The 22,849-nt window shown below is 37.7% G+C and overlaps 1 protein-coding gene across 1 annotated transcript; it reads right to left on the reverse strand.

Moving 5' to 3' along the window:
- Positions 1-427: 427 nt before the first annotated feature.
- TMEM167A (transmembrane protein 167A) lies at positions 428-22,798 on the reverse strand. Its single transcript, XM_042822975.1, has 4 exons — positions 22,713-22,798; positions 10,068-10,177; positions 4,535-4,569; positions 428-1,628 (listed from the first exon to the last, which is right to left on the reverse strand). Exons 1-4 carry the CDS (start codon positions 22,713-22,715, stop codon positions 1,558-1,560), a joined length of 219 nt encoding a protein of 72 aa, XP_042678909.1. The 5' UTR covers positions 22,716-22,798; the 3' UTR covers positions 428-1,557.
- Between the last annotated feature and the right edge of the window lie 51 nt (positions 22,799-22,849).

Consider the following 22,849-nt stretch of genomic DNA (forward strand, 5'->3'; position numbering starts at 1 on the left):
CTCATCCCCAGTCTAGGAATGGCACCTTTGATACAAAGAAATGGGTTCCTCAGATGCTCTGATGCTACATTAGGAGAAGTACCCATATTTAAAGAAATGGACCTGGCTGTTCCTCAGACTTCCTGCCTGTTTCAAGGCTTGTACATGTGCACACCATGGTTTATCAACATCATGCGGTTCTGTACTCCTCTGAGCCTGCAGGTTTTACAGCCAATGCTTTTTATTGTACTTAAATTGGAAAAAGCTATTTTTCCTGTCTGCTGATCAGAAAACAGCTTTGGACAACTAAGTATGTGTGATAATGACTTAGATATGCAGATATACATGGGATAATACAAAGCTTATCACTAACAACCACTTCCTTTCTAAGTACAGGGTGATTTGGATCTAGGAAAGAAGAGTTCCAGTAAGAATGACAACAGGTACATACCATTCAGATACTTTTATTGCCAGCTAAGCTCATTCTGATCACATACCTTTTCAGAACAACCCAAAATACTGCTGACAATAACTCTCCCAAATGCAGTCAATATGAAGTCATATAGCTGGGTGGTATAAATACATTTCTTAGGCACTACTGAAATAAGTTACTAAATTTCTAGAAGTTTAAAAAACTAGAATAAAAACTAAAGGCAAATAATAACGAGGTTTATTTCATTTTTACTAATAGTGAGTGTAAATTTTTTTTTTCTTTTATTTTCTTTTTTTTTTTTTTTTTTTCTTTTCTCTTAAACCTTTAGAACATTAGGACATACAGTTTTCCTATCTCTGGACTACTGAGAAGCTAACTATTCCCTCAGCTGACTTAACAGCCTTGTATTAAATGCCTTAGGAACAGTAGTAGAGCCACTAGAATCTTTTTGAAAAGAAAAAATATTAGGGAATGATTCACTTGTGAGCTTGATCTGTAAAGATACGCATACACACACACAGAATAGTCCTGGCTTTCAAATCCTACATTTGTGTATCCTCAGCAGATAAGTCAGACTTCACTACATTTATGATCCCCATCCTTATTTATATTTTATCTTAACAACAGAAATATTGATAGATTAAGAAACTACAAGATTAGAAAATGAAAGCTGAATGTGACTTAGACATTTAAGAGATCTATTTTAAACATGTGATCATACCTATCGCAATATCACAGGAACTGTTCAGACATTAAGAACTGAAAATACTCAGTAAACATATTCTGTAATGTTCTTCATTCTTACAAGAGTGGTTCTATTGCCAGATGTATAATTGTTAAATTTAATTAAACAGGTCTATCAAACAAAAACATTAAAAACCTTTTCAATTGCATGTTACAAAATATATTCTTGTGGAACTCAAAAACACAACAGACATCTTTTTAACAGTTACATCAGCAGTTTCAGTACTGATGTGACATTATTATCTATGTATGATTCTGGATTTAGTTACATTATGATCACCAAGAGACTGGCTATCCAGCATGTGGGAGGAGAGCTGATGATGCTTCTCAACTTTTTCCTGCTGTAATTTCTTCCATGCTTTGCTGTTTGGTAGCACGGTATAAGGGACAACCTCCAGTTGCTACTGTACAAACAGAATGCTGAAGGCCATCACCACACAGCACACAGCTACGTAGGGGCTCTTTCGTTCACCTGGGAGCAGAGGGATTAAAAAAAACCACAACTCAGGCATAACTACATTGATCAGGGCTGCTCCTAGCCCAACATGACAATTATCACATTGCATGTGCAAAGTAACATTCAATACTTCTGGTTGGAGAAATGCTGTTACTGCCACAGCTGAGTACCAGAGAAGAATATGAACAGGAGGAAAGCTAGGATTCAGGACAGTACATGCTGCTGTATATAGAGAGAATTGGAATTGTTTTCCTTAAGTAAAGTTCAGTGCAAGGACCTCTATGTTCCTACAAACCCTCTTTCATAGAAAGAAAAGTGATCAACAGATTAACAAGTTGCACTGAGACCTCTATTTCTGGCACCTCCAAATTACTGTTGTAGCTTCCTATGGCAGACAATGGACAAAAGCTAATTGTACTCCATTAAAAAATTTATGTCCAGTAGCAAAGACAATCAAGATCTATTTTCACCAATTTTTACTCAGAATGAAATGTTTAAGTATCTCTTGCTCACCAAACAAGTCGTATTAAAAAAAAATCTTAAGGAACTATAACACTGTCATGGGAAGGTATTCACTAGACTGCTAATGATTTATATGGACACTTCCTCCATACAGAGAGGAAATCATTTTTGCCCTTCTGCTTAAGCACATTCTGTAGGAATTCACTGACTTTCCTCTGGAGAACAAAGAGGGCCTCCTACACTGGATGCCTCTTCCAGCCTATAAGGCTGTAAGAAGTGTTAACAATGCCATGGCTCTAACATGAGAAAATTCCAGATTCAATGCATTCAGAAACATACAGAAGGAGTTATAGCTGTTTGCTTAAACAAAGTTCTATTTCTTCATACTGCATGAGGTCTTTTATCTTAATATCTTACTATAAACAATATTTTCTAAGATACTGTTTTCAGAGAAATAATAATGGAAAAGCACAAGTCAAGCATTAAGGTATAATCCTCAGGAAAAGAGGCTCCTTCACTAGCAGGACCCTCAAAAACAGGAGTATTTCCGTAAGAAATAAAAATAAGATACTTGTAATGACACCTCCCATTACAAGATGTTGCAATGATCTGGCATATATTTAATTAAGTTTCAAATAAATGAATGAATTAATGTCTGCTGTTTCACATCTGTTTAAAATAAAGTTGAGGAAGTCCAACTCTTACATTTTCGAATATTACTATTTTCATAAGGGTTATAGTTTCCTGCTCCTAAATTTCTTGAAAAATAAAACACTATGTGGCAAGATTAAACATAATTTTGCACAACTTTGTAAATATGTTACCACTTGCTGATTATTAAAATCCTATGCACATTCTGCAAAGCTTGTTGAAACATTCTGGGCAACTTATATGTAAAAGGAGCTAGTGGGTATTTTCATTTCTAAAAGCCTACGCTTTTCTCCATTTCTCTTTTAGCGACTAACCCAAATAAAATGGTGGCAATCCCCTTCAAAAGCCATTTCCCATTACTGAGGGCATGACAGTGTTATGTAAGGAAACACAGAGGAGGAATGTTAAGATGTTACCTCATTTCCCAGTTTGAAAGTCAGACTAGATCATTCCAGATGTAGACTGAAAAGAAACTGGTTTTTTTACATGAAGGAAAGAAAAGAACGAAGCTCAGTACTGGGTACAAGAATGCATGCACTGTCTTGCATGCAGAAAATGTAGTTGCTACATTGTGAGAGAGGAAGACTGTACCAGATCAACAGAGGTTCTTAACTCCATCAGGTTGACTTGCATACTCAAGCTCTTGCATACTCTTTTAAATGGCTTTTAAAATTATTTGCTGTGCACAGCTAACAGAAAAAAAAAAAAATGCTTGTGCTTAATTAAATAGAAAGAGGATGCTAAAGCGAAGTGTGGTCTTCAACCTTGAACAAACCCTAATGCAGCTGAAATTTAGATTTGTTTTTGCTAATGCAGCTCAATATACAGCTGCCAAATTGCCAGTATCTTTCCACTACAATATTAAAACTGGTTCAGCTATGGCTATTAACTAAACAGGAGAATACCTGCAATCATTCTAATGGCAGGTCTTCACAAAAGAATGTTTTTTGCATCAGTGCATTTTGACATGCTGAAAAATGCATGTCATGTCCCTTTGAAAGGCTGAGAATGAAGAAAAGGGAACCATACATTTTCCCCTAAGTTCAATGACATGCAGAGACACCTAGAATTACATGCCCAACACTTTTGCTCTGCATTAACAGTGCAATTTGCAGAACAGTTTTTAATGATGGACTTTCAGTTTTTTGGAGCATTGCCATATATTCAAGACTTAATGTGGAATTCTGTTGCACATTCCCTTTTCAATTCAAAAATAAGTTCGGAATTACAACAAAAAAAAACTATACAACCATAAATGTTGGGAGAATGCCTAAAATCAGATACAGCTGATCAGCCTTCCCATAAATTCCACTAGACACCATCAGCTTTGAGTAATTTGGAAGTACAGAGAAAATGACAAAAAGGGAAGAAAACATCTGTGATTAAGCAGAATTTTAACACATTATGAATTCCATATTGTTTTATTATTCTAAGGTAAATATCTGGTTTTTGTCAGCACTGCATTAGGTTTTCAAACAGGCGCTGGTTTCTGAGGATTCAGTGACTTCTTTTTAAGTTATAACAAGCCTGTTTTGAGTGATTTCATGCAGTAAAATGTGCAGAAGGTTTTTGAAACTAAACAACTTAGATGTGAATTAGGATTAGAAAAATTCAGGGTTCCACTGTGCTAAGTAAAATAGTCATAGCTTCCACAGCCAATCTTCACGGTATTTAATGGAGGTAAAGCTTATGTTTTTAAAGATAATGCATTAAGACTGGTTTCCATTGCTACCTGGAAACATTATGCTAACAAATAACACACAATAGGAAAAGCATTTTATAAAAGATATTTCAAAGAAAAAAGTTACCAATCCTGGCGCATTTCCAGAATATTCCCAATAGTCTGCAAAGATAAAAGAAATTCATTAGGCTCTGGAGTTCATAAAATCATTGAAGAAAAATCTCAATTAATTGATCTTTGTCCTTCCATACTACACCAGTTCAAATAAACACATTTTTAACTTAATTCTCAACTTCAGGAAAAAACAGATACCTGCATGAGGTCCAAGCTAGGAATTAAACAAACAGCAACGTTCCAAGCTTAGCAAGGTTTTACGTGCAAGAAAAGGTGCATTTACAGTCCGTACTTCAAATTTAATTTACATAATTCTACACTACATTCTACACTAAAGCAGCCCTGACAGAAAATCTTGTTAAAAAAAAAAAAACCTCCCTGAAAAAAAACCAAAACAGAAATAGAAACAGAAAGTATAAGATGCCAAAAGACCTCTGTGTCAACATATGTGGATTTTTTAAATTTTATGTTTTTTCTGCAGTTTTAAGAAATTATGCATCACAGCACTTTAAATGTAATGCTGTACCACCTTTCTTATATTTCTCTTAGCAATAGCACATGAAAATGTGCTTTCCATCAGAGCATACTTGTAGGTATAATCTGGTACTACAGAATACTGCATTGAAATAAACAACAAAACAATTATTCAGGTTTGTTTTTAGCGTTTTACACAGGTTTACTGAGGTAAAGTCTCTCTAATCTTTCCCACTGAGAGTATTAATGATCACAATTGGAATTAATAAAAGGAGGAAAACAGGTATCAACTATACAGACTAAATAAAAAACAAAGTCTAAGTAGGCCACATCTTTGTAATTTCTCCACATAATTAAAGTGACTTCATATTAATTGCTCAAGAGAAACAAGAAAACAGTTGGGTACGCTTTTAAAATTTGTAGGAGAGGATTAGAAATGTTAAAGCATCTTGAATTAGAAGGGCAGTTAACTCTCAGTCATTTAAATATCAGGCAGAACTTTGTTGAAAACTTTAGGTTTTAGGTTTGCTTCATAGTATAACTGGCTGCAATACAGTAAAAACATCTGGATTTGACTACATTGACTACACACATATTTATGAACTAAAAAAACCCTTGAGGTTTTTCTCTTCCTTCCCATGACATGTTTATTAACAAAAACTTTGGTCTAGATTATTTGTGTGTCTTCATCTACTACCTGCTGTGATGGCATTTCTCCAGGTGCTTCCCCACAACACTTTGAACCTGTCCCCACCCTGGTCTGGTTATCTGCTGTTCCTGGGCTTTGGTAACTGTATTTTTTCCATGTATAAATGCAGACAGGTAGGTTTGGACCACTTGTCTTGTTCATGCATACTGCACAGTCAGCATATTTCACCTTTTTTTTTTTTTTTTTTTTTTTTTTAAGAGAATTTCTGTTACTTCATATTTCTATCTAGAACTCTTATACCATCTTTGTTCACTTTGACGTCTCTATCCATTCAGCAGCCCTTCCTTTCTGTTTGGTGTTCAGTAAGTCAGAAGCAAGAGCAGCAAGAGGCTGGAAATGACTGATAATTTTGAAGGGAAAGTGAAACGCTTTTTAACCATTCCAACTCTTGTTGACCATTTTCTTACTAACAACACTAAATACATTTGCTTTTTTTTAAAAAAGGTCTTTTTTTTAAAAAAAACTTTTTTTACATCTTTTCTTCTTTGAGCCATAAGTAATTATTTATATCAAAGCTTTTTGTTTAATTCCACAAAGAGAAGTGATAATTTCTGCATGTAGACCATCACACCTTTTCAGGTTAAGAGGTCACTCAGAAAAATAACCTGAAGACATCTATACAGTTTTAGAAGTAAAAAGGCATTCGCGTGTAAATTTTACAGAGCAAGATATATAGTCACAGAGTCCCATGTGAATGGCACTCAAAACTATTAAAATTGTTATTATCTGTGAACAGACTTGCAGACTACATGCAGAAAAACCATTGCAAAATCTTCCAAGCCCAGTACCGCAAGTTCCCACCTCTCACAAGCATGCCCAGGAATTTGATGAAACAAAACACTACTGTTCTCTTCTTATGTACACTTACAGAATTTTACCTGGGAAAAAGATCGTTCTCACTATCAGGCAGTCTACAAATCTGTACTTTGTAACAGTCTCAGCAGATTTTCTTTACCTCCTCTGGGTTTTTTGATCATGAGAAACAAAGTATAGTTCAAAATTTTACATAAAGTATTGTGCATTGTTCCTAGCTTTACAAAAATTCCTTGTTGGTGGAGATAAGAATTTTTCCTTCTAGTGTGGGTGGTAGAAAGCAGAATAAAGGTTTCATCAGATGCCCTCAATGCAGTTAACACTTCATGAATTTACATTTATCACTGACATGAAGTCTGACAAGCCTTCTAACATGTAAGAATAGCATCTTTTTGAGATGCTTGTGCTCCTATCAGAACCACTCAGTAGATTAGTTTGTCCACATACTTTACTGCTGAGCAGTAGCAAATTGAGATGTGAAGCTTCAAAATATCCATAATCAGAATCACAGAATCACAGAATGGCCAGGGTTGGAAGGGACTTCAAGGATCATGAAGCTCCAGTGTTCCTGCCACATGCAGGGCCACCAACCTCCCCATTTGATACCAGACCAGGCTGCCCAGGGCCCCATCCAACCTGGCCTTGAACACCTCCAGGGACGGGGCATCCACAGCCTCTCTGGGCAGCCTGTGCCAGCACCTCACCACTCTAACAGGAAAAAGATAATCTCTGGATATACTGGAGAGCTCACTGTGGCAGAAAAGCCACTGCTCTCCTATATTCATACCTTACTGCTCACCTCAAGGTGCACAGCAAGTACCTCAAGTCACAGCCTGTTTGATTATTACAGAAATTATGATTCCCTAAATGAATGTGCTCCAAAAAAATTCCTCCTTAAGCAATTATTCAAAGTAATTGCATTTCTCCTAATTCTTGCCTTTATGTTCATCCTCATCCTTGTTTTAATGCAGGTGTCAGTCTGGCTTGCAAGCCTGTAATTTTCTAGAAGTAACACATCAAGTATATGCATGAGCTGCTGCATGTTGCTTGATGTCACTGTAGGTATTGTTGGCTATCTAAAGAAAAAAATCACCAAAAAAAATTCAAAAAAATGGAAGCAAGCAAGACAGAAAAGATATAGGGGGCTTCAGTGCTTGGCTGCTAAACTGAGAATCCTGTAAAATGCTCCTGCCTTGTGTTTGCCAGAACAGTCCCCCTGCAACTTCAGGAAGGAATCTGAGATCTACTCAATGCAGTGCTTACGCCAAGTCAAAGCAAATCTCCACTGCACACAGGCTAACACATCTTTCTGGTTAATAGAGAGAATTATGTTGTGGTACACATTCTTTTCCACTTAGTATGTAACAGTAAATCTCCACTTGCCTTCCCAATCTTAAAAGTTATTGCTCCTGACAAAGCACATGGAAACAGTCATGATACTTCAGGGAATATGAAGGTTTAAAATTGTTTGACTTGGTAGAAAAATACACATTTTGGCAGAAATCATTCTGATGAAATACAATGTTATGAGAAAGGGCGACATCACTGCAGTGCAGTCTCTCAACTAACAGAAACATGCTTCTTTACTACCTTTAATTATTATCACGACAGATTTCCATCTTCAGTAAGTTTATCACTCAGAAATACAGCTAGTAACTACTAACATTTTTCCTCTCTGTTGCATTAATATCTTATTGCTACTTTTATTATGCTACTAATTTGGAGCAGGAATAATGAGGTAAGATCATCTCTGTGGTAAACTGAAGTACCAATAGAATTTATTTTATCCAGTATGTCTAGACATTTCCATTTGAGCATGGAATATGTTAGTGAAGAGGGACAGAGGTTTAACAGCACATGAGCTCCATGTAAACATCTACCATTCAAGACACAAATTTCATTGCTTCCAGGCCAACATTTTATTCTTCTGTACAAAGCAGTCTACACATGTATATATATATGTAATAAAATTGTATGTCCAACATCTATATAAATACAAGCCTACAGATCAAACACTTAACTCCTTCACAGTCAGCACCCTTTGAAAACACTTTATGAAGAGGCTTCTACTGTACTAAGCAGAGTATCTCCAGATTAAAGGAAATAACCCATGCCAAGAAGAGCACTAAAAATCTTAATCAGTAAAATAAATATTCTTACTTCTTACTATGTATATCTCATTGACTATTCTGTTATCTTCCATGAGTAGATGCTCAAAACAAACAAACAAAAAAAACTAACCCCACAACAACAAAAGAATAGTCCTCTAGGTAGTCATCCTTTATTTCCATCTTTACTATTATTGAAAGAAATTTCTCATGTCAGTGGTAACTGCATGAACTCATTAGAAAAGACACAAACATTCTCATGCCAGAACTCCCAACCAAAAAAAATGCTATTGTACTCTAGGTAGTTCGCATTACTAAAAGAAAACTTGTGTGCTCAAATGTCAATTCCAGAAGTTAATCACAATGAGGGTTTTCAAAAGACAAAAAGGAAGATATTTACTGACAGTACAGTTCTATTATAAACTTGACACTTTTTCTGAAAACTAAATGCAGAAGAATTGTCCAAATATGCAGGAAAAAAAAACTCGTATCTTTTTAATAGCAAGCAACCTAATGGAAGAAGTGAAAGTCAAACATCCAAAGACCAAAATCTTGTATTTTTTCCCTGCCCAGCTAGAATTACCTCTGATTTTTACAAGTATTATCTCCTTTGTAATAATCCCCAGTGACAGCATGACTAAAGAATTAAGGCAGCTTCAGTCAAAATTCTAGCTCAAAATTGTGCAATCATTACTTCAAAAACACAGCATTTAAATCACAGCTCTGCATACTGCTCATTGCATCCAACACTCCATGATACCCTTTGTACTACAAAGCAAACTGCTAAGCTAAAACATGAATGTGCTTTAAAAGCATAAGGGAGGCACAGATTTGTCTCTCATTTCCTACCAAACACAAAAATCATGCTACTGAGCAGGGCACAGAACTATTTCACAGCAGCACATCAAGTGCATTCCAGGAGAACTGTGAACACAAAACAGAAAAAGGGTGGTCATCCAGAAAATGTGCTTCAAGAATAAAAGTGAGAGATACAGTCACAACAGCCAAACGACACAAGGGGGAAAAAAATAGCAAGGCAGCTTCTGCTGATAAGACTTAATTCTCTATCCATAATAAGAAAAAATAAGTAAATCTGTACAACAACTGAAAGTAGGAAAATGTTTTCTTTCTGTCTCTTGTTTCTGTGTCATCTGAGGAAAACGATGCAAGTCTAAAAAATAACTAAAAAGGCAATACTAGTTGGCTTTATAGAACAATAAATTTGTAATTCAAAATTTCAACTAATTTCAATATTCTATAGTAAGAACTTAAACAATGAAGATCTTTATTGAAGATAACCTGAAGTTTTTTATCTTTAAAGAAGAAAAACATTTTGCAAAACAGTATTTGTATTATTAACCACCATTACAAGTTACTAAGAAAAAAGCACCGTAGTGAAAACCAGAGAGTTTGTGAATTTTTAAAACGGTTAGACTACATACCCAGTTTTATTCTTGTCCAGTAAGCTGGGAGCCAAGGATCTGATATAGGCACAGGTACATATGAGCAGCAAGATTACAGTCAGCAGACTCTGGAAGTTGAAGATGGCAGACTAAGGAAGAAAATTAGAAAAGAAAAATTACACCTTCACAGCACAAAACTTGTATCAATTTGTGAACTGGAGAAAATAAACAATCCCCTACAGAACACTCACTGAAAAAAAGGAAATAATCAAGATCTATGTTGTCAGTGAACAAAAAACCCACTTCTAATAGCTATCATTCTGTGCACAAGGGTGAAGGGGTGAAGTTTTCCCTTCCTAGTTCCTCTCAAAAAAGGTAAAGAGCACGCAAAAGGGTAACCTTACAGACTTGCTCCCAGGCACTTGTTTCAAACCGATTTCTTGAAACCTATTAGCAGTAGGCTAAGATTTACAGAAAACAGACATTCCCACCTGGCCAAGAAAAAATGCAACTGTAGTTTGCATCAGTAGAGTACTGTGATGGTGGTGGTGAAGGTGGATGTGAAGTGTAATTAACTAAACCAGTAGCAGCCAAGACAGAGTAAAATAATAAATATGAAAGGCAATTGTTACCATACTTCCACATGAAAATGGCATCCAAAATTCAACGCATTTGTAGAAATATATATAACTAGACCCATCCAAACTACAAAAAGACAACTGACTAATTTTACTTTGAAATCATTTTTTCATTTTAAATTTAAAAAATACCTTTACTATAATCACATTTATGGCTGTTCTAATCATAAGGAAAATGCTGGATAAACAAAGGAACTGACTTAAGGACTAAGGATCTGTTGTCTGATAGTGAAATCAATCTGCCTATTGGTAGTAAAAAGCAGTTCTTGAGAAACTACTACAATATCTGGTCATTTACTGAAGTTTAAATATCAGTAAAATAGAGTAAATTAACCTCATCAGTATTTTTTTTTTTTTAAAAATCAAAGTATGCTTGAACCTTGCAAGGTCAAAATGCTTTTTAGTCATCACATTATCAGCAATTATCAATAAGTGACACATACAGGGGGAAAATAAGTGCTCACGTAAGGACTTCTGCATATCCAAATCAAGTACAAAATATGAAAGAAAGCTTGCTGATGTTCATTTCCAGCAAGCACTACATCACCATTCCAATGAAGAATACACTAGCAACATTATTATTTTGCAGTATGTTCCCTGGAAATGTTGGAAGCCAACATTTGCCAATTTTTGGCAACTTGTCCTTGTAATTTATAGCTTCTTGTAACTAGTCCCAAATCTGAGACTTAGATTCTCCTTACAGTACTAAAATAATCCAGATGTAGGAACCTGCACCAAACAAACAAACAAAAATTATTTTGAAGATAACACATACCTCAAAAAGCATTTTTGTCAACTTAATAGCACCAGGTAGAACAACAGACAACAGTTTATTGCAAAGTGCCCTTATTTTTGCTTTGCTCCACTGTCATTTTCAAGTTCTATTTATTCAGAACTGCACATAAATAAATAAATGGAAAAGCAAATGGAATATATTCTTCATTCTGGAATTTTTTGTGTTATGGACAAATTTATGTCAAATACCATTTTTCTTTTTTTTTTTTTCCCCTACTGCTTAACCCAGAATGCTAAGTAGTAGTATTTAATTAAGTGTAAATACTCAGCACTTGTGAAGGGATATTACACTGCAATCTCCTTCAGGCAGAGAACTGGGTGGGATTTGTTAAGAGAAGAAAGGTCCCACTTCCACAGCCTGAAGCATAACTCTGTTGATTGATGTGCACTTTCTTATTACATCACAACTTTCTAATGTTTTGAAGCTCTGAGAATCACATTTCTCTATATAATTAAGCAAAATTAAAATCACAGTATTTCAGCTCACCACTGTACTCCTGTACTAACCACATTTTGGAGAGAACATCTACTGCTCTTCTGATACTGAGATTTGAAATATAACTGATTACATATATAATCATATATATCTTTAGCTATGGAGAAGTCTGTGAATCACATAATACAACTTCGGAACACAGAGCTGCTACTCTGAATACACGCCCTAGACAGGGCTAGATATACAAAGCAAAGAGAATGTTTCAGCTAACAGCACACAGCTCTTGATTGGAAAGCTGCATACAGAGGTCAAGGAGCAGCTGAACAACTCTATCTCTGCAGCCTGGAGGACCAATTTCAGCACTGTGGTACAACTTGTACCCAAGGGCAAGGTTGGCTGGTTCATAAAAGGGTGTGCAACTCTCCCATTTACTTCTGTCTTAAGTAGGATATATCTTGCATCAGCTGCCCTTGTACAGGAATAAACTCCCAAGCCAGTGCCCTCAGTTCTCATGTTCTATAACAGCCTGGGGGACAAAAAAAAAAAAAAAAAAAAAAAAGTAAATATGATGATTACTAGGATGCGAGACAGTATCTAAGGACAGCCTTGTGGTCCTCAAGGTGCATCTACCTGCTGTTCTCCCTAGCCAAGGTATTAGCCAAATCATCAGATGTGGTTTAGTATTTTAGCTTAGCTAGCTGAATCACTTATCCACAGCATCTAAAGTAATGGACAGATTACGTACGTTGGAGAAAATGCTGCTTACTACTGTCAGCATACCCTTGACTTCTGACTAGTAACAAGCACTTGTCACATTCAGACACTAGGAAGTCCTCAGTCGCCTACATTAGGCTTTCTCCTGGCTCTTGCGGGGCTGATCTAGGAGCGGCTGCCTCCCAGCTGTGTGATACTCCCTGTCAGTGACGAATTCGACCGGTCCTCTGGGACAGACAGCTGCTCTCTGCATGGCATGGCGCAGTGCTTCCAGTGCCCGGTTCCCATGAACTCCTGCAGGCTTCCCACTGCAGCTGCTCCCAGCAGCATGGTGCTATTGGGCACTCAGATGCACAACATGGCAGAAGGGCACACTGTCCCATTTGCTTCATACCAAGCAGGGAATGTAAATGTATACTCATGAAATGCGTTATTAATGTGTTATTAATAATTATGCAGTGCATAATTGTTCTTTGTTGGACTGCTCGTGTGCTTCCCCAGATATGCAGCATAGGACATCATTATAACTATGTGTGACTTCCTATGGAAACACGCACTGAATTACACAAATATTTACAGGTCACTTTAAAGGAAAGAGGCACATTTCAAAATTTGTCTGCATTTTTAAACTAAAAATGATAATTTACTTCTGAAATTGATAGCTTCCCACTTTACATTCAAATTCTTACACTTCAATTGAATTTACAGAAAAGAGCAATTTGCATTCAACTGCTTGAACCAGTAATTAAAACCCGTAAGAACTGTACATTACTTGGAATATTTTTAAAAGACAGTGTTAACGTATCAAGTTAATTTGCAAAATGCTGTAATATAGATGGGTTGAAATTCACTCTGTTAATCCAGGTTAGCATTTTTCAAACAGTGCTGGTTGGCCTCATGTAGATCCTACTTGTCCTTGAGAGCAGCCCAGCAGAGAAGGACCTGGGGGTCTTGATGGCTGAAAAGCTTAACATGAGCCAGCAGTGTGCCCTTGTGGCTCAGAAGGCAAATGGTATCCTGGGCTCCATCAGAAGAGGGGTGGCCAGCAGGGACAGGGAGGTGATTGTCCCCCTCTACTCTGCCCTTGTGAGGCCCCATCTGGAGTACTGGGTCCTGGTCTGGAGCCCCCAATACAAGAAAGACAGGGAGCTGTTAGAGAGGGTGCAGAGCAGAGCCACAAAGATGATCAGGGCACTGGAGCACCTCCCCTATGAAGACAGGCTGAGGGAGCTGGCCTTGTTCAGCCTGGAGAAAAGAAGGCTGCGGGGTGACCTCATTGCAGCCTATCAATACCTAAAGAGTGCCTACAAACAGGAGGGGAATCAACTCTTTGAAAGGGTTGATAACAGCAGGACAAGGGGAAATGGTTTTAAGTTGAGGATTAGGGTTAGGTTGGATGTCAGGGGGAAGCTCTTTACAGCGAGAGTGGTGAGGTGCTGGAACAGGCTGCCCAGAGAGGCTGTGGATGCCCCGTCCCTGGAGGTGTTCAAGGCCAGGTTGGATGGGGCCCTGGGCAGCCTGGTCTGGTATCAAATGGGGAGGTTGGTGGCCCTGCCTGTGGCAGGGGGGTTGGAGATTCATGATCCTTCAGGTCCCTTCCAACCCTGGCCATTCTGTGATTTTGTGACACCCACTGCTATAGATAAATTTCTCAATACAGAAAAGTTGATGCTGCCTTTTAGATTCACATGTTGGTGAAAAGATATCTTCTCAAAACTCAGACTGCAAATGCAGAAAAGAATCACCACTGGTATTTTACGTTGATTTTAGTTACATCAGTTGTGGCTTTAGCTATATATGCTTGTACTTTCTATATCTGCACTTCGACTATTTCTGACATGCTGAAAGCACCTTAGTAGCTGCTACATTCTTTGTTGCTTAAGTACTACTTTTTTTTTTTTTTTTTTTTTTTTTTAAATTATTTTTTAAATTCCCTCTCCTGTGTGCTCTCTCCAGGTAGCTATGCAGTACAAATGGATCACTTGAAGCACTAAGAAGGTATTGTATTCAGCAGGACTTGCAAGAGCAAGTTTGACTGCAGGTCTTCAGAACTTTAAGATCATGGATTTAATGCTAAGAGCTACATGCCCAAAGGCTCTTTCAAATCCTTACCAAAACTCAAATTTAAACACCTCAATATTACTTCCCTGATGATACCATATCTTAGTAAAAATAATGTCATATAATATGGAGAAATAAAGTATGAATATTCCTGAAGTTTTCTTGTGTCGTCCTTTCCATATACAATAATAAAACCTTGACAGATGATTACAGTCTCTGGAAACAAAGAAACAGATGCTAGTATCTGATCATTTAGCTGGCTCTCATATTAAAACGTGAGCAAGAGCTCATACTGTAGTTAAACTGTGCTTTCACAAGACTTATAAGATTGAAATCCTACATTAAAATAGTATTAACTCAGAGGTACCATTCAACTGCCATTCAACAGAAAACTGACATCAATCTAAATAAAATTTAAAAGAAGAGGCCCTTAAAGAGTTGAAAATGCTTACTATGTAACATTTCCATTAAGTAGTGCCATTGTCCCATCTTAAATTCAATTTTTTGGAGTATGAAACTGGAAAAAATAATAGGAAATAAAACAAGCAAGACTACTCCAGCTGAAGGCAAAAGCAAATTGCTAAAAATTAAAACATGCACATAACTTGTTTTCCAACTTATTCTGAAACAATTTGTTTTTCTACTCCTGCTAAACATAATCTTATAAAAATGAATAGAAAATAGCATGTCTCTTCTGCAAATGTTTAATTAGAATTGTAAGAAAAATACAAAACTTGCAAATCTGTTAAATTTGATGTTATTACTGGCAAAACTACACTGAACAACTAAGCAAGAGGTATTTAGACAAAATGCAGTTGAACTTAATAAGAATCTAGATACTGTTTTGCTGGCAGTTACTGGTTGCTTGAACATGATTAAGGGTGTTTAAGATTTACTTCACATTCATCCAGCATGTGGTTTCCAAAAAATACTTAATGTTAATTCACATTTCTGCTTAAAATATTTGCAGTTCCATCTAAAACATGTAGCCTCACAACCATCCAAAAATATGCTACGACTCAATTAGAATAATAAGTTTTCTCTACACATCTACTGAAGAAATATGTAGTCCAATTAAAATGGCAAGTACAGCACACAGGTACCAGCAGTTACGACTTTCAGCCAACTGAAGACCAATACAACCGCTTAAAATATAATGAATTCTTCTGCACAATTAAGAGAAGGACGCAAGTACTCTCTTCCACCAAAGCTCTCCACTTTAATGCACCTATTTTTCTTCAGAATAATTACAATTCATGTTTATATGACCCCTGGAGTTGACAATACAGGCTCACCTGAGTTCTCTATTTGCCCTGATATCTAGCCAGTAGTCTCAACATTGAATTTTTGGTGCAAAGCAGCTAGCAAATGCAGCATTTTCCCCAAAATCTTAAAATACAAACTGAAATTTACAATACTAAGCTTCTCTTACTGGGGTTTTTGTAATACATGGAAGATACATTGTCTATATATTTATTCAATAAACACAGCTTTTATGTTTAATGTGTCAGTAAAAGCTCGAGATGTCATTTCCTTTCACTTTTCTCAGAAGACTGTAGTTTGGAGTTTACCATTTTTTCCATCCTTTCCCCTCATTTGATAAGGACTGATTTCTATCATCCTAATTCATGGATGCTGAAATTAAGTAAGTTCTTCAGAGTAACAGGGAAATAATGGAAATTTCTGGAACTATAACTAGAGTAGGTAATAATCAGAAGAGTTCTTTTAGTGGAAATAAATATTGTCTTTTATCACTTTCGCCACTCGTGCCCTAAAAATCTGTACCTAAGAGATTTCTAGAGAGTACCTGAACAAAAGGAAAAAAAAAACTATCTACACAAAAGAAAAAAGACTCTCTCCCACAGTCAGTTCTGACTACTTTTGCTGTTCAGTGAAACTGCATGGTTAATTATACTTGTACTCTCTTTGTCTTTTTGATAAGCTGCAGTTTGTCAAGCTGAATAACTCTCCTTTCTGAAATTGCACAGCATATTGCTTAGTTTTCCTCATATTTACAAAAAAATCTTAAGAAACAATAAGAGTGTGAATCAAAGAGGTAAGAGTAATTTTAACATGGATGATATCACTACCCTAATAAAACCAGCATTCAAATAATGTGAGGGGAAAAGTTGATTTGCAATATAAGTTGAAACAGGAACATGAAGATGGACATAAAAGAAACTCAAAGTTCTCAAAACTGAAGACACCAAAATCTTTTTTGCTTTGTTGAGTACAGTATTTTAACATCAAGGATTAGCTATTTTTTTTTTTCTACAAATGTCTGATTACTAAAGTTCTACTATCACATCAAACTTACTAGCAAGAATCAAACATTAACCACGTATATGCTCCACTGCAGAACAGGAAGAAAAACATATGCCTCTTATTTATCTGAATGCATCTCACCTCCATAGAAACTCTGAGCAATTCAAAGCTGAATTATACTGCTGAGCATGCTTACAAAAAGCCTAAGTTGCATTCAAATATGGGATAGTAGCTACTTGTTGTTCCAAAGGCTAAATAAAAGCGTACCCTACAATTTACTTAAAATGGCATACACGTTTTCAAACTGTTATGTATACCATTATTGTTCCTTAACCTAAAATCGTCTCTCTGTAACATGAAAAATAATTACATCTCTTTCATGAACAAACATACTTAGTCAAGAAACACAAAAATTCTGCTAAGACTTTATGTCCATCACTGCTGTGCAGATCTACTGCACCTACATCCCTTGTTTGGCACAGTTCAGGAGCAGTGTGATTTTTAACATCTTTAAGACAAGCACCAGGTGGTTTCACCTCAAAACCTCGGTTACAAAGTTGAAACTGAAAATCTTCACTGGGATTGATCCCCAAGCTCTGTGCATTAGCACTGCAGCTACAGCGGTGGATGTGCACAGTGCTAAATGCTGAAGTCAATTTTTAAAAAATTTACACTGCCATATTTACTATTTTTTTTTTTTTTTTTTTTTTTTTTTTTTCTTCAAATCAGGATTTGGATAATCAGCCCATTGCTAATTTCAAATAGGCTGCACAAAAAAGAAAAAAAAAAAAAAGAAAAAAAAAAAAGTAACCTGCTCAACACTTTTCATGTTTTTACCGCATCAATTTGTTTAAAAATAGACACATTGCCAAAAACACTGAGTAAGAAGTGTTTGGCACTCTGCAAGGAAATGGTTTCTTTCAAATGTTGTCATTCCTTCACTGTTGAGGTCTGCGGTAAATTTTGTTAAAGTAGATCCAACACATCCTAGGGTTTCAAAACCAGATTAAGAGAGGTATTAAACACGCATCTTACAATGGCAGAATAAATGGTTTCCTCTGCTCCGCAATCACAGAAGAAAAATAACATATTTTCACATCCTGTATACTGACACAGAAGCATCTATATGGGCCGTAGAAGCTGTCATCAATTAGAGACTTCTGACCCCACAGCAGCACGCACACTTTCTGAAGGGATACTGAAGGTATGTAGTAGGCAACAACACTGGAGAAGCAAAGAGCTTCCTTCTTTGTCTCTGCTTAGCTACACTAAGACTTCTCCTTTCCCCTCTCTCCTTTTCACTTCTCAGACCACAGATTATTCTTCCCTTTTCCTCAACTTTCCTCAAGCTGCATTTATTCCTATACTTAGGAGCATGTAAGAGCTGGCATGAGGTCAACATATGCTGAGTGCAGGGATGGAAGTCAGTTGTGGCATGGGTGCAAACGATGTCCTAACATCTTACTGCACTACAATTTCAGACTACCTCAGACTACCAACAAAAAACACATCAGCTGGGCAGCAGAGGTTTTATCACATGAAAATTTTGTTACTATAGCTGAAACTCCCAGAAAAACTATTCGCTTCTTATTTAAGACATTTCATGCTTGATGGTATTATGAAAAAGACATGCAAAAAGCTGCATATCACTGCTCCAAACAAACTCACAATACAAAGACATGTATATGCCTAAGATGAACTAGAACAACTTAATAAATCTTGTCTTTCTTTATCCCATTACAAAGAAAAAGCTGTTGAAAATTTGAATCAGGATTAATTCTTCCTTTTAACTTTCAGTGTACCAGACACAAAAGACTTCTGAAAGCATTTTTTTTCTTATACAGTACTGTTTGTATTAGAAAGCTCATCTTGGATCAATATTTACTACGTAATGTTTTTAGAATAGCTTTTATGAGCAATTTTACTTCCTTCTATAAAAGCCATTCCAAGACAGCAAGAGAGGTTGTGACAGAAAGGCTTGTTCTAATGGAAAGTTCCAAATTAAATTTTCTGCAAAATGTGGAAATTGAGGTCAGTCATAACCAGAGAGGGAAGGGGAAGAAGCCATCTTCACAAAGTCTACTATAACGCATTCCTTCTTCACCGCTGAACTGCAATTACAAACACATAACTACTATGAAGTTTTCATGCATATTCATGTTGTTTGGCTGCAGTTGCATATTTTTACTACAAAAGAAACTGAAGACCTCCATTCAGAAAGTGAAAGGCTCATCATCTTTAATACAGAGTTACTTCACTCTTCTACCCTCTTCCCACCATGTGTGTGGTACATTTTCCAGTTTCAACAGCAGAACTTCTGCTGAGTTTTCTGATATATAGCTTTTCAAAAGTCAATGGGACAAACTGACATAATGATTAGTGAAAGCATGAGAAAAGTAGACTTTCTGCTTCTACATAAACTGAGAAGCTGTGTCTTTATATTCCTTCCCTTCAATTATTGTTTTGATTCATTAGGCAGCATCCATCCCCTTATCAAAGTTAGTTGAAGCTAAAACTGTACTATTCACAGGCTGAGAACAGAGACAAATAGAAAAATCTGTGCTTTCAGATAAAGGAAAAGAGAGGTACAAGTCAGCTTCCATACGTACTGTTCAGCAGTAGCTGGCCTCTCACTAAGCATACATCTGGACTTACAAAATAATTACGTGATTAGAAAGCCTGGGGGACAGTGAGATGGAACTTAAAGCATAATTTCCAGCAGACTTTACCTCCTTTAAAAACTACTCTATTTACAAAGACATCAGTTTGTCACAGGTGTAGCTCTTTTTTTTTTTTTTTTTTGAGAAAGAGAACAAACTAGACATGCAACTACACTCTCTTCCCTTTGATGATACTTAGACACAACTGTTTCCTGTCCCACAGTCAATTATGCATGCAAAATAAAATGTAATAAACAACAGTTCATGACTGTTAATCCCACAAGGTAAATGTTCTCAGCAGAGTGATGGAACCAGAAGCAGCATCACAAACAATCCAAAGTCCTAGATAGACCACAGGGATTATTGTTTCACTGAGGAAATAAATTCCGAAAGATTGAGGAAATTTATTTTCACCTCCATAAATTCATGAAAACAACCTCATTAAGAAATTCTAGCTTACTTCAACTTGATTTAAAAATGCAGCCCAATCTCTCGAAATACGGACAGTGAGAAAGAAAGTTCACAAGAATCCATATGCATGCCATCACCTTTGTGCTAGATGTAAGCACTAATATTACATATAAGTGCTAAACTGACCAACCAGAAAGTACCTCGCTGATCATCCAGGTTCTCCTGCCTTTTTGCTGCAGTCTCTTTTGAAGTGCTATGGCAACAGCAAGGTGGTGATGTACTTCTGTAACATCTGCCTTTTAAAGGCACTGATTAAAGGTGATGACTTCAATTGTCCCTTCATTCTCACTCACCACATTTTCTTGCTTCTTATCATGAGAGCCCTTTGGCCACTGCTTGGAGATGCGGTTTAGAATCACAGAATCACCAAGGTTACAAAAGACCTCAAAATCATCCAGTCCAACTGTCCATCTATCACTAATATTTCCCACTAAATCATGTCGCTTAGTACAACATGTCAGTGCAACACCACCAGGGATGGTGATTCAACCACTTCCCTGGGCAGCCTGTTCCAGTGTCTAGCCACTCTTTTGGAGAAAAATTTTTTCCCCCTCAGACAACCTGAGATTGTTCCCTCTAGTCCATTGCTAGTTATCGCTAGTTGGGAAAGAGGCTGACCTCCACCTCACCACAACCTCCTTTCAGATAGTTGTAGAGAGTGATGAAGTCTCCCCTGAGCCCATCTTCTCCAGACTAAATAATCCCAATTCCCTCAGTTGCTCCTCATAAGACTTGTGCTCCAGACCCCTCATCAGCTTTGAAGCCCTTCTCTGGATATGCTCCAGCAACTCCACATCTTTCTTGTATTGAGAAGCCCAAAGGTGCAGACTCACCTCCCTGGTCCTGCTGCCTATATCATTTCTGATAAAAGCCAGGATATCATTGACCTTCTTGGCCACCTGGGCACACTGCTGGCTTATATTCAGCTAGGTGACAAACCAACACCACCAGGTCCACTTCTTACAGCCACTCTACCTCAAACCTGTAGTGTTGCCTGGGATAGTTGTAACCAAAGTACAGAACCCAGCACTTGGCTTATTGAACTACACCCTGTTGGCCTCGGCACAGCAATACAGGCTGTCCAGATCCCTCTATAGATCCTTTCTACCCCAAGCAGATCAACACTTCCTCCCAGCTTGGTATCACCTGTAAATTTACTGAGGGTGCACTCAATCCCCTCATCCAGATCATCAATAAAGATATGAAACAGGACAGGATCCAGTACTGACCCCTGGGGAACACCATCCGTGACCAGTTGCCAGCTGGATTTAAGCCCATTCATCACCTCTCTCTGGTTCCTGCCATCCAGCCAGATTTTTTACCCAGCGAAGAGTATACCTGTCCAAGGCATGGGCTGTCAGCTTCTCCAAGAAAATACTGTGGGAAATAGTGTCAAAGGCTTTACTGAAGTCTAAGAAGACCATGTCAACAGCCTTTTCCTCATCCATCAGGAGGATAAGAAAAGGAAATGAAGTTGATCAAGCAGGATCTGCCTTTTATGAACCCATGCTGACAGGGCCTGATGCCCCCTGTGCATGCCATGTGATCTCACTTAAGATGATCAGCTCCACAACCTTTCTTGGCACATGTTTAGGTTCATCTGAAAGATCTGCTAAGGAATGCTGAGGCAAACCACTTCCTACACTTTCCTTTTGGTGACAAGATCTAGAATATAGGAATTTTTCTTGAACCATGACATAAAGTTCAAGAGTTACTAATCTTTGAATAAATATGTAGGGATTACTGAAAGATTCAGTTAAAGTTGCACAGTATATACACCACTGTCTAGGAGTAACCAACCCAAAATATTCTGAAAATGCTAATCTTAAACTGAATTCTGGTTTGAAATAAAAATTATGAACAAACCTTTAACTGTACAGCTTAAGATCTTCTTTTCTGAGCTATTTCTATGAACAAACCTTTAACTGTACAGCTTAAGATCTTCTTTTCTGAGCTATTTCTTTGTTCTTCTTTTTAACATTCAAATCTTGTACTCATGCCACTCTTTTAAAGTTTGGTATCTTAGTTGATAAAGATTTAAAGCCTAATCCAAACACAAATCCTTTGCTTATATTTTCACAACGTACAGGAAGGAAAAAAAAAGGACAAGAGACAGCACAAGAGACACCACAAAAAATCTGAACAGCAGCACTAACAAGCTTCTAGGTCAAGTCCATGTGTGTCACCCACAGTTTCTCGCTAAGCAAACGGACACAGGCACCTAACGTTACTGGGTATCCAACGCTACTCATGAAAAACAACAGGAGCCCGTGTCAGAAGCCGGCCCGCTGCTCCAACTTCAAAACATGCTTCAGCTGCACTAGCAGCGCGCCCCTGACAGGGCAGGGTGAGAAGGCAAAAGCACTGCCCCGCTGCAACGCGCCACAGACACAGCACAGCCCCGTGCTGCCCTGCGGGGCGCGGAGGCCGGGCCAGGTAGCCCCGACAGCTACAGGCCTGCTGTCCACGGAGCACTGTGAGAGGCCCCTCCGTCCCTTCGAGCGGCTGAACTCACGGGCTCGGGCACTTTGAAGAGAAGTGCGAACGCCAGCTCCTCAAAAAGGAGCTCGGAACAAACAGAAAGGGCTCAGGGCCGGACAGACTCCACGGGCCCGGCACGTCCCGCCCGCCGCCCCGCGCTTACCATGGCGACGCACTCACGGCCACATCACACTTCCGGCGGGTAGGGGGAGAAGCGCCGGCACCCTTCAGGGACGGGGCGAGGAGGGGCGGATCGCTCTCATTGGTGGAGAATGCCCAGAGGGGACGGAGCGAAGGGGC

The sequence above is a fragment of the Centrocercus urophasianus genome, unplaced genomic scaffold, assembly GCF_019232065.1.
Source record: "Centrocercus urophasianus isolate 14NV4802_14NV808 unplaced genomic scaffold, USGS_Curo_1.0 seq_21, whole genome shotgun sequence".
NCBI lineage: Eukaryota > Metazoa > Chordata > Aves > Galliformes > Phasianidae > Centrocercus > Centrocercus urophasianus.

Coding starts and splice junctions, on each gene's coding strand:
- TMEM167A (XM_042822975.1), bottom strand. Junction 4,570..10,067: donor CTGGACAAGAATAAAACTGG/GTATGTAGTCTA, acceptor TTATCTTTGCAG/ACTATTGGGAATATTCTGGA. Junction 1,629..4,534: donor CTGGAAATGCGCCAGGATTG/GTAACTTTTTTC, acceptor CTCTGCTCCCAG/GTGAACGAAAGAGCCCCTAC.